The sequence below is a fragment of the Microtus pennsylvanicus genome, chromosome 4, assembly GCF_037038515.1.
Source record: "Microtus pennsylvanicus isolate mMicPen1 chromosome 4, mMicPen1.hap1, whole genome shotgun sequence".
Taxonomy (NCBI): Eukaryota; Metazoa; Chordata; class Mammalia; order Rodentia; family Cricetidae; genus Microtus; species Microtus pennsylvanicus.
The window spans coordinates 107,843,276-107,855,394 of NC_134582.1; the positions used below are offsets into that span (position 1 = coordinate 107,843,276).

Below are 12,119 nucleotides of genomic sequence, written 5' to 3' on the forward strand. Positions count from 1 at the left end.
AAGCCACTGGCGACCAGGGAGTTGGAGCTGAGATGTGCAGAAATCAAGAAGGCACACAGGAAGGGACACAGTGACCTTGGGCTTTGCCCTCCTTTGGCATGCATATACTTGTCAGGACATGAAGGATCTGAGCTGTCACGACCTAGATTCCTGATAAATACAGGCAGGAAATGGGAAATTCGTGAGGATGTCAATTCCCACTCTAATCTCACCAGGGCTGCCTGGGAGGGGTGGGAGGAATTAATTCTCTGAACTGCGTGCCTGCGTGAAAGGGTGCTATCATTTTTAATGGGTTTTATTGACATCTCTGGCTTGCTGTGAGTGAGTCATTGGTGAAGGTCAGCTCTCTGACACTTCCAAAAGGGAGGATGCAAAACTGGGAACAATGGCACCTCTTAGGCCAACTCTCCAGAAACTGCCACCTGTCCAAACTGCCCTTAAGGAAGATAGGCTCCAGGTGGCAGTTGAACAGGCTGTCACAGATCTGGGACAGTGTCCTGCTCTGAACCTCTCTCTCTCTCTCTCTCTCTCTCTCTCTCTCTCTCTCTCTCTCTCTCTCTCACACACACACACACACACACACACACACACACACACACACCACTCACAGATACCTAATGCATGGGAGTTTTGCTGTTCACCACTGAAGGTCTTCTGTTCCTTCTGGACTTATTAAGTGAAAAACTAGAGGTCATAGCAGCTCCTCTCCACCCAGCCCTGCTGAGGCACACTGCCCCGTTGCCTCGACTAGGAAGGCTTTGAACGGGCCTCGCTGTGGGGAGAGAGGGAATAGGATAGGAGATTGCTAAACATTTCCTCACCTGCTGAGGTCTCTGAACTCAGTACCTTGCACTTGGTTCTCTAACTCTGGGCGAGACATGCAGAGTCAGGAGACACTCGGAGAAATGGAGCCTTAGCATAAGGAGGCATCTGAATATGCATTTTCCCTGGGTAAATGATGGGCTGGCACTATGAGACAGAGATTTCTACAGTGTATCTTCAGTGTACAGAGTTGGCTGCCATTTTTATATTGCTTTGGGTAACTTAACACTGGCCGTTTCTCCCAGAGCTTCCATAACCAAGTGGGTTCTCCATCTACCCAGTCACATTAAGGGCTAAGTGTTTTCATGGAAGATACATGATACTGTTTGGCATGTGTGCGGATGTTAAGTACAACCATAGATGTAGTAGTAGATTTCCCAGCAGGTCATCCGCACACCCATGCACTTGACTTTCTAGTTTAAAAGGAAGAAAAGCTGCCTTTTATCTGTGCAGCACGGAGAGTTCCCTCTTCGCAAAGGTGAACCTCTCAACCCTTCTGTATTCTCGAGATCCCATCTCCGTATCTGTGTCCATGTGGTGACCTGGGTCTTCTCCTTTCTCTACTCCTCTTTCCTTCAGGCTACGGCATAACCAATTTTCTTTATCTTTTCAATTTGGGTTTTGTTGAGTTTTCTCCTGTTTTCAGTTTCATTATCTCTTCTCTAATTTCTATCCAATTATTTCTAATTAAATTTCTCTGCTTTTCTAGTGTTTTACGATAGGGACATTAATGATTTCAGGGTTTGCTTTTCTCCTAAATACTTACTATAATTGTCCTCATAAATGCCGCTTTCACTGCATCCCACAGAATTTATATTTTGAATTGTATATAGCTTGATACACATTATTTCTCTTATGACTTTAAATTATTGGTTGTTTGGAAGCATGTTGTTAAATTTCCAAACATTTGCATTCCCACTCTCATTCTGTTATTGATTTCTACTTTAAATGTACTGTGACCCAAGAATATGCTTTGTGAGATTATTGTTCTGAGAAAATAAAGCGTTTCATTTTTGTCATGGTGAAAACCAAACAAAAGATTTTATGGCCCAATGTGGATCTTAGTGGATATTTTTGTGAGCTCAAGAAGAACATGCATTGTGCTTCTGGCTGGATTATTCTATTGACAACAATCAGATCAAGTTGATTGATGGTGCTGATAAGAGACCCAGTAGGAATCTGATTGCCATCTTGCTTGATCTCTATTGGTTATTAAGGCAGTGCATCCTCAGCATTGAGGCCCCCTTTTGCTCTGAGTTTCCAGACTCATGTATTTTGATACTTCTTGTTAAGTTCACGTGTGTGTAAGGTAAGACTGCGGTGTCTTCTAGGAGAAACAGCTCCTTGATAATATCCTCTCAACTAAGGTCTGATCTCTGTAAGGTTAATAGAGACACCCCAGCTTTCTTTCGACTAGAATCGGTATGTCTTTCTCCATCGCATCACTTTAAACTTACACTGAAAGTGGAGTTCTTAGAGATAACATATAGTTCCTAATCTAACATAAAATTCATTTGTAGTTGCTGTGCATTCTCCATGTTCCTGTTGCCATGACAGCAGCTCAGAGATTGCTTCCCCAAATCAGTACCCTGCCACTGCCAGTGTCCACAAATAGGGTGCCACCTGAGGCCCTGTGGGCAAGAGGCCACAGCAGGATCTAATGATTCACAGAATGTCTGATGACAAAGCAACTTCTGTGTTCCCTGAATCAGATGAACTTTCCAGAGGAAAACGGACCATCCGTGAAGCACTGTCCAGCTGTGAAGACCTGAGGTATAACCACCATGGAGTTCCAGTTGTTAGCTTTATAACCACTCAGTGCTCCTCACACCCTGCTACCATCCAGATGTGGACATCCAGGGCAACATCTGCCTGGACACCCATCAGAATACATGGTCTGCCCTATATGAGGTCAGGACATTTTGTTCTCTATCTAGAACCTGTTAGAAGAACCCAGCACAGCCCTTTGCACACACATGCTGCCAAGCCCTGGAAACTCCCCAAAACTAAGGTGCCGGACCCCAGCGGGCCAGCCTCCCTCCCATGGTATCGCTGTTTTTCCTTAGGAAAAAAAAATAAGGCCAATCCTTTCCCTTATCTCTATATAGGTTTCTGCTTCTTGAGCTGTGGTGTTATTTCTGTTTTCTTTTTTTTTTTTCAAAATGAGTTTGCTTGAGCCTTTACAATGTATATTAAATAAGTACGCTTTGATCCATTTTTGTATAAACGGCAGTTTGAAAACTGTTGTCTCTTCATTGATGCACTTGGACTGTGCTGAAAGTTATCGGCGATGCACTTGATAGACACGAGCACGCTGGTGACACTAGCTGTCTGTTCTGTCCCTTCCCGCCCTCCCCTCCCTCTCCTCTTTTGCCTTCTTTTTAAATGTGAGCAGGGCAATAGTTTCTCTCTGCCTCTTCAATCTAGCTCCCATTCGTTCCACTTACCCAGTTGCTTTACCATGCAATAGACTCTCTACTACGATCTTCAGGAACACTCAGCAGTCTTTTGCATAGGTGATGAAAAGCTGATGTTTTTATTTTATTTTCACCTTTTCTTTCTCTGATACAACTCCCGCTTTTACCTCGATCTAAGTTTCTAGTCCATATCATTTCCATTCTGACAGAACCAATTCATTTAAACACCACTTGTAGAATGTCGACTTTTTCTATTTTAAATCATAGTTACAACTTTCCAATCCGACAAGCTCTACATCTGTGTCATTCTGAAAGAGGCGAATGATTTACACTACCTAACGAGAAAGCAGAGCTCTGATTCGGATGATCGCTCTGTTTCTGTAGGATGTCTTGCCCACCCCGCATTTTAGGGTAAGAGGAGGTATACTTCTAACTTCTTTTTTTGGGACATATTAGGTAACAGGAAACAAGAGCCAGGTCTTTAGACTGATAATTTATGTTAATAGAGCAAGACAATTGGGCTTTTTTTTCTTGCAGAATATATGTGTGGCATGTATTAGTATCTGTGTATGCATGAATGTTCACATGTTTGGGATCTATTGTATGTGCTTTCTGGTGTGTATGTACGTGTGTGCCTAAGCATCTGCATGCTCAAAGTTGATATGAGCTGTCTTCATGGATCACTTCCCACTTGACTTACTACCGCAGGGTCTCTCACGAAACTTGTCCCTTTGTTCAGCTTCTTAATGTGCGGAGGAGAGTGACAGCCCTCAGGACCCTCACAAACTGGGGCAAATGCAGGAAACGTCTCTGAAAGTATTTTACAGAATTCCCGTTTCCTAGTCAGCATGTTCAAACCCTGGTAGACTGCTCTACTGCCAGCCAGCCCTCCCAGGCTTCTGGGTTAGACTCTTGTGTTGTCAGTTTGTTCACATGACTTCCTGCTCAGTTCAAGTGCTACATACCCACAAACCTCTCTGGAGCTGAGCAGAGCCCGTGCTCTCTGAGACTTAAGAGCGAACACCTGACATGCGGAACATATGGCTCTCCCTGCTGGTGTTGAAGGAAGGCAGCCTCACAAGAGGCAAACCATGAAACCTAGGACTTGTTGCCACAGTTTATAGTGCTCTTTGGAGTCTAAGGACAACACAATCCTCATCTCTCTGACATGGAAACTCCCACAAGTGCTTTACAAGAGACCCCCCAGACTTTAGTGCCTCCAGCATCCCTCCATATTATGATGTTTGTCACTGGAGTACCTTTTTGGCTTGTGCTGGGGTGGGCTTAGCAATGAAGAAATGCACAAGGCCTTGAGTTGAATTGTATGTCTATGTCACAAGGAGCAAGGATCTTGCAATCAGCATCCTTGCCTGTATCTTTCCTTTCTGGCATCCTGAACAATACTCTCACAGGACTTTTGGTTTTCTTTGAGTATAGTCGTTGGGTAATGACCTTTTATCTTCATTTGGAATCAGAAAACAGGGACCACTTATGTTAATCCTGACTGTTAAGCAGAATATATGAGTTTTTAAAATTCCTTTTAGACACTGTTTTGAGAATCAAAGAAATAAACTATTGGTTCATGTGACATTTGGTACACAGATGTCTAGAGCAGCCAGGTAAATCTAGATTTGTTTTGTTTTAGAAAGACGATCTTGCTATGCATTCCAGGCTGGCTATGATTTTCTTGCATCATCCTCCTTTGGGCTAGGATATCAGGTGTATATCACCACACATAGCCAAATCTTTATTTTCCTTTTAATGGATGGTATATAAAATGCCAATGGGTAAAACAAAGAATTGGCTCCTTAATGCATCCCTCTGACCTAGAAACAGAGGACATTTTCTATCTTTCACGATTGTGTTCCCTCCCTGTTTCCTCATAAAACAATGTGGACCACCATGGTGAAAACTTGCGGTAAACTAGAAAGAGATGGAGAGAAATATTGCACTTAACAGACACCTAAGTATGTATTCCTGAGTACTGCTCTCCTTTGAGCTAAATTTGGATACTTAATAGTCGACTTCCTATGATGTTGAAGGATACAAGGCACTTAATATTTCATGACATTCTTTGAGTCAGAAGTCTGTCTTGGGCTTCACTGAGACTCTAGTGAAGCAATGTAGGGAGCAGGAATATCATGAAGCGGAGATGAGAAGAGGCCTAAAGAAGGGTTGACGGTGAGCAGAAGAGACTCATACAAAGACAGAGTGAGAACACTCACTGTAATTTCTAGGGTTGGAAGTAGATAGGAAGTAGAAGAACAAGAGAGAAGAGGCATTACAAAGGTGATCAGGCAGAGGGAGTGAGCGCGTTAAGACAGGAGAGCAATGGCTCAGGGAAGAGAAAGGGAGAGCCGAGATGTACAAGTCGATATACAATGCCCTTGGTTCCAGGGTGAACCCTCCAACACATGCATGTCCATTTCTGTGAGCGAAGGCTGGGATCACTATGATGGCCCACTGCATTGTACAGACAGCCATTTACAACGATCTAGAAATCATACCTTGTTTTGTTTAAGGGCACCTTTCTCTTTCATGTGAGGGCAGTCCTTTCCCGTCACCACCGCTTTGATATCTGCCACCGGCACTGCAATTCATAAAAACAATGAAAGTTATGACACCATTGAAAGCTTCAATGTCAATACAGGAACAAAGGTACTCATTGAGTCTGCTACCATGGTTGGCACTGCCCGAAGCCACTACAAAACAAAAAAGAAGCGAAGTGACAAGAGGAAGAGGTCAGGCAGCGTTCAGAGACTAGATACTCAAGCATACAATGTTCTGGTAAAAAGTATCTCTAGCATGCTAGTTCCATAAATATAATTTGGTTCACTAAAAATTAAAATGAGACCTACCATAGTGGTGCTGTTAGTGATGGTATTATAACAGATGTGGCATTAGGTAATAGTGGTTATGGCAATATAGACACTGTAAGGCTTTCTGTGTGCTAGGATCAATGCCAAAGGCTTCATATAGATTGATACCTCTAGCTAGCATTTGCATCTTTGTTGTTTGTTTCTGAGTGGTGGATAAGCAGAGCAAGTATATCTAGCCCAAATCACCTGTCTGACTCCACAGTTCGGAACTCGCCTCCAAAATTTCTCCCTTCCCCAAATCGTTAATTCTCATAACAATTCCTTAAGGTAGGTTTAGCTGTCCTTGTTCAACAGGCAATGGAAATAAACTCAACACAATAAAGGAGCCTTCCCTTTCCAATAGAGCCTTTGGAAAATAATGCAGTTAGATAGAACGATGTTATCTTAAGTCTTGCTTGGGAGTAGGAGGGAGATAAGAAGCAGAAAAAGCACCGCATTCAAAATACTCTTTAAGATCAAATGAGAGGGACAAGGACGAATCAGATGGTTCAGAACCTTGATTTAAAAAACAACACTAAGTTATCCATCCTTCTCCAATCCCAAATCTGCCAGCCCCACAAATAATTGTGAAGCCAGCTGCAGATGCTGGCAGACTTGGCTTTGCTGAAGGAGAGTTGGAAGCAATCAGTTCCCTACACTTCCTTAAAGGTGGACATAATGGCAGATTTCATAGTTTAAGCTTGTACATCCGCACTGAATAAACTGATTATAAGGTTGATAGTAAACAATGAAATTATAAATTTACAGAATATTAAAACACTAGATCAGGAGGGTCCCTTAAAAGCTAATGTCCCAGAATAACAAAAACGACTGAGAATTCTGCCTAAGTGTGATAATGTGCCCAGAGCTGTCAACCCAGAGAAGTGGGGAAGTGAGGAGCTCCTCCAGAGTCTCTGGAGGCTTCTCCATCATCTACTTCACAGCATCACTTCCTCCGTCATGTAGTCAGTCCATAGTTGTACTCAATTTTAGTATCAATTCCTGGCTTCTCTTTCTCCCTTCCGGGCACAAGGAAGACAATGCTTCCCAGCAACTTTGCAGTTAGCTGGGGTCTTGTGCTCTGGCCAATGAAATGTAAGAGGAAGTACCAAAAAGTCCCTGTCTGCCATTTCATTCTTCTGTGTTCCAGCATGCTGATACAGGTATATATGTAAATGGCTTGTGGCCGTAAGTGACTGGGGTCCTCCTTCATCACCATCACATGATGTGGGAGTGTCATATATCAATCTGTTGATTTCATTAGCTAAGCAATAAAGAAACTGCTAGGCCCATTGGATAGGCCCACCCTTAGGTGGGTGGAGTAAACAGAACAAAACGCTGGGAGGAAGAGGAAGTGAGGTCAGACTCCACAGCTCTCCTCTCGGGAGCAGAAGAGAGGCCATGCTCCGCTCTCCCAGGCAGGCGCACGCAATGAAGCAAGCCACCAGGTCAGACATGCTGAATCTTTCCCGGTAAGACCGGTGCTCACAGATTATTAGAGATGGGTTGATTGGGATATCAGAATTAGCCAGTAAGGGCTAGAGCTAAGGGCCAAGCAGTGATTAAAAGAATACAGTGTCTGTGTAATTATTTTGGGGCATAAGCTAGCCGAAGCCGGCGGCTGGGGTTTTTGGGGTCGCAGCCCCGCCGCCCCCCTATTACTACAATCACAGGTTAGAAGTCTTTTGCTGTGCTAAGACTCAGAGGTGTAGGGCTGCCTGCTCCTGTACCACAGCAGAGCAGTGTGGCCTCTCCTGACCGATTCAGCCCTATATCTCAGATGCCTTTTCTTTCTGACCCTCTCCTGACCTCCTCTGATTAAACACCTTGTAGGTGGGTGCTAAGATTCCTGAGCCTACCTTGAACACTGGCTTCAGGTCTCACAAGTCCATTTTCATAACCAAGGACTGGCCTTGCTGCCTACCTGGCTGATCTGTCTGCAGGGAGTATCTGAACACTAGGAGAAGCTGGTTGCATTTGCAATGGAGACACTGAAGGGAATTTTAAATCTAATTAGCAAGGCAATTTAAAATTCCTCTTAAAGCTTCATCAGGAGTTTGAATCACAAGTATATTGTAGAGAATCTTTTGTTATAAGATATGAAATGCTTAATGAACTCCACAGTGTCTATCCTCTGCAAAAGTAAGTTACCCCTCGGCTTTGAAAACATGTAGAATGGGACCAGGAAAATACAAAACTGCCATGGATCAGTCTTTTGAATCCTCAATGCAAAGGCTTCACAGAAGGGAATCTCTTTTCAATGGATATTGTGGCTGTACATATTTTATATTTAAATATCCATTGTCCTCTATCAGGGAGATAAGCTGCTGTGCCGCTCATGGGATTATGACTAAAATGAAAACACAAATTCTAAAAATACAGTCCCTTTGAAAAGCTGGTTTTTTTTTTCCTTTCTTTCTTTTCATAGCTTTTCTCTAGCTGCACTGGAGGATTAGACACGGGGAGAGCCATAACCAGTGTCTTCTGGTCCAGGGGCAGAAACCAAGGGCTCATGCTCACACCATGGGGAGGGAGCTCACAAGGGCTTCAAAGCCAAGCTAGCTTTTTGATTTGGTCTTTTGACATGGGAGAAAGATAAAGAAGTAGGGCAGAGAGCTGGGAGAAGCAGGAGGCCATCAGAGAAAGCACCCTTACTCTGGGGTACACCTTCACGTCTCATAATTACTCAGTTTAGGGAGGATTGGGGTGAATTGCCATTCACCACCATTTTGCATTCGAGAAGAACCCCTTACATGATATCACACAGCTAGCCAGGAACAGATCTGGTCTTAGTGCTCCATGCTCCCTTCCTAGGCCACCTTTGGGTTTGGAAGGTGTCAGTATCATAATGAAAACAGCCACGAATGTGGGCTTCACTCCAAGCACATTCAGGAAGCTCCTTGCTAGTATCTTAGAAGAGATTTTAATTATGATTTAAAGAAAAAATAATACTGAAAAACCAACGTGGCCACAGCGATGAGAACACTTCTAGCTTTGTTTTCCTGGGGTCAAGTCAAGGCAAAAACGTCTCCAGGAGGCAGCTCACTCTATGACTTTCGTACCTGTGTGCAGGTATCCTCCGTAGACGCTTCTGTGACAGGAGACAGGGTGGAGGCAGGTCACGCCAATAGTTAGTACAGAGCCTGCTCTCCCTAACCTAGCAAATCAGTCTCATAGCACTGAGTGAGGGTCCATTCTGTGCCTTTGTAACCAGAAACCAAGGCTTTGGGGGCTCATTCAGCCTCTTGTTCTACCACTTTAGGCTTAAGCTCTCAGAGTTCCAGACGATTTTTAGCTCAGGCAGGAAAATGGTAAAGTAAAATTGGCCGTGGAGCTGTTTGGCTGCCTGCAAACATCCTTATCTCACTGTTTACTAACCCATGACTGTCAACTAGCTATACTTAATGCTTCTCTACCTCGCTTTCCTTATCTATAAAATATGGATGAAATGCCCCTTCGGGATGTACAGCAGATAACTTGTGTAAGCTCTGAGCACCGAGCCTAGCATACATTATGCACTTAGCAAATGCCACCTGCCATTATTCCTATTACCAATAATCTGCATTAATTCTCTCAGTAGATGGAGGGACTGAAATTCTTCGCTGTGATTTCATGACCCAAATCCCCCACTTTCCCTGGCTGTCAGCTGCTAGCCTCATCCCCTATAAATAGGCTTAATCTTTGAGGAGGGCACTGGCCTGTGCTTTCCCCTGAGGTGGGGGTGAAGAACACTGGCCTAGATTCTTCCAAACTGAGGCCTTGAGGGGCCCCAAGCGTGGGTAGGGAGCAAATGAGTCTCGTGTTTAATGGGAGTGATGGTGACGACAGCCTGGAAGCCCTGAGAGGGAAGCAGAGTAAGAGGGGATGCGGGGAAATGTGGATTTTTCAAGGGCCCCGTTTCCTAGCAATTAGGAAGAATATGGAAAGCATTGGCTCAGCGCTTAAGGGAGAAGACAGCTAAGAAGAATCCTTCAGTCCTCACTAATACTAGCTGTTGTAGAAGGTCCAGTTGAACCATTTGACTCATCAATATCTTACTATTTAGCCCTGGTTAAGTCAAGGGTGGAAGATAATTCCCCCTGCCTCAGGAGAAGACAAAAATACACGGCAAGGCAATGACTCTTACCATTAATTAAGGGAAATGATCCTTTTCCTTTTTTTCTTTTATTGAAAATGGATTTTTTTCATAAGTTATATCTTGATTGCAGTTTCCCCTCCCTCTACATCTCCTATTTCCTCCTCTCTCCCCTCCCATCTTGATCCGTCCTCATTTTGTCTCTCATTAGAAAACAAACAGGCATCAAAGGAATAATAATGAAATAAAATAAAGTAAAACAAACACATAATAACAGAATAAAACAGATAGAAGCAAAAGCACCCAGAAAAAGATATAAGAAACAGATGTAGACACAGATTCACTCACTCACATACCCAAGAATCCCATCAAAACACAAACCCAGAAGCCACAATAGATATACAAAGAACCTATAGTGTAAACAAAAGATGAAATTGAAAAAGAAGAGAAAGGGAAAAGTCCTGACACAGCATTATGAGACAAGGAACCTTCAAAGATGCCAGTGAGGTCATTTCCTGTTGGCATCTATGGCTGGACACGCAGCCTACCCTTAAGAGTAGCTTGTTTCCCTAATGAGACTTCCTTGAAGAAAACTAAATTTTTATTTGCAAGTGTTTATCAGTTGGAGAGAGCTTCTGGGTTAGGGGTGGGGCATGCGTCCACTTCTCCTTTCATCTCTAGGGTCCTGTCTGGTGGGGAGCCATACAGGTCCTCGGCATGCTGCCTTCGTCTCTGTGAGTTCATATGTGCTTGGTTCTGGTGTGTTTAGAAGGCCTCATTTCCTTTGTGTTCTCTGGCTCTTACATTCTTTTCTTCTCCTCTTCTGCTGAATTCCCTGAGCTTTGAGGGGAGGAATTTGATGGAGACATCCCATTTAGGCCTGAGGTTTTCAATGTCTCTCACTCATTTTCTCTAGTGGAATACATTTTCTGCTTTTAACGGCCCAGGTAGAATGTAGAATTGGCACAGAAGGAAACACAGGTGTGTGTGCTTGAAGTTGCAAATTTAGTTTCTTAGGGCAGGGCAAGGCAGGGCAGGGCAGGGCAGGGCAGGGCAGGGCAGGGCAGGGCAGGGCTTTCCTAGACACAACTTTATTTCACTTTATTATATGAATATACCCCCTTCTCTGACCCCTACACAGATAGATACAATCTCACCAACCCACTCTCCCCAGACAAACACACACCCTAAAAATTATATAATTTCTACCTTTCTTTGCAAGGGATAAGGCGTGATACAGTCTTTGGAATTCTGCATCACCGGACTTTAAAGGTCACAGAGGAAATAGAGAGACAAGACTGTTGGAGGCGTCCACGGGAGGAGGACTGCTACCTTCTCCCAGATGTCAGCCCATGGCCATTACCAAAACCTGTGCGGAGAGTGGAGATTCACAGCTCTGGCTGCACTCATCTGGGACCACCCAAACCAGGTGGTCTCCTTGCATACCCAGCTGTCTGCTCAACTCTGGGGCTGTGGAGGTGAGGGGCCTTGTTCTGTGGGAAAGCCAAGTAACTGTCCTTTTATGGGGTTCAGGTGCTGGTCAACTGCTAGAATTTTCCCTAGGTGTAGGGCTGCTGGTTATCTAAGGAACTGGGTGCACTGTGCCTAACATTGACAAATTGCCAGTTACATGCCCATGTTCAAGTTGAGACGTGGATTATATATCTGTAGGTATGAGGACAAATTACACATTCAGTAAGAGGAGAACAGATTCTTTGGGTAGGCTCAGGAATATGGTGGATTCTTCAGCCAGGAGTCCTTTCTCCATCTCTTGGCCAGGCATAGAAGGGCCTGGGAGATGTCCTAGGCAGCTGCAGTTACTTTGGCCACCAGAAACTTCCAATGTTCTTCCAGATCACTGGCCATGAACACTTCCTAGCTCATGAGAGGAAAGAGAAAAAGGATACCAGAGTGTGTTCTTCACACAGCAAATTCAATGAGCAGAAA

General features: G+C 44.0%; 1 protein-coding gene across 9 annotated transcripts in view; it reads right to left on the reverse strand.

Moving 5' to 3' along the window:
• The window catches only part of Elmo1 (engulfment and cell motility 1), a 532,076-nt gene that overhangs the window by 8,690 nt on the left and 511,267 nt on the right, over nucleotides 1-12,119 (reverse strand). For all 9 annotated transcript variants that reach the window (XM_075970127.1, XM_075970130.1, XM_075970129.1 and 6 more), the window contains one exon: nucleotides 5,747-5,829. In XM_075970127.1, the coding sequence (XP_075826242.1) occupies nucleotides 5,747-5,829 (83 nt within the window). The remainder of the gene's footprint in view (nucleotides 1-5,746; nucleotides 5,830-12,119) is intronic.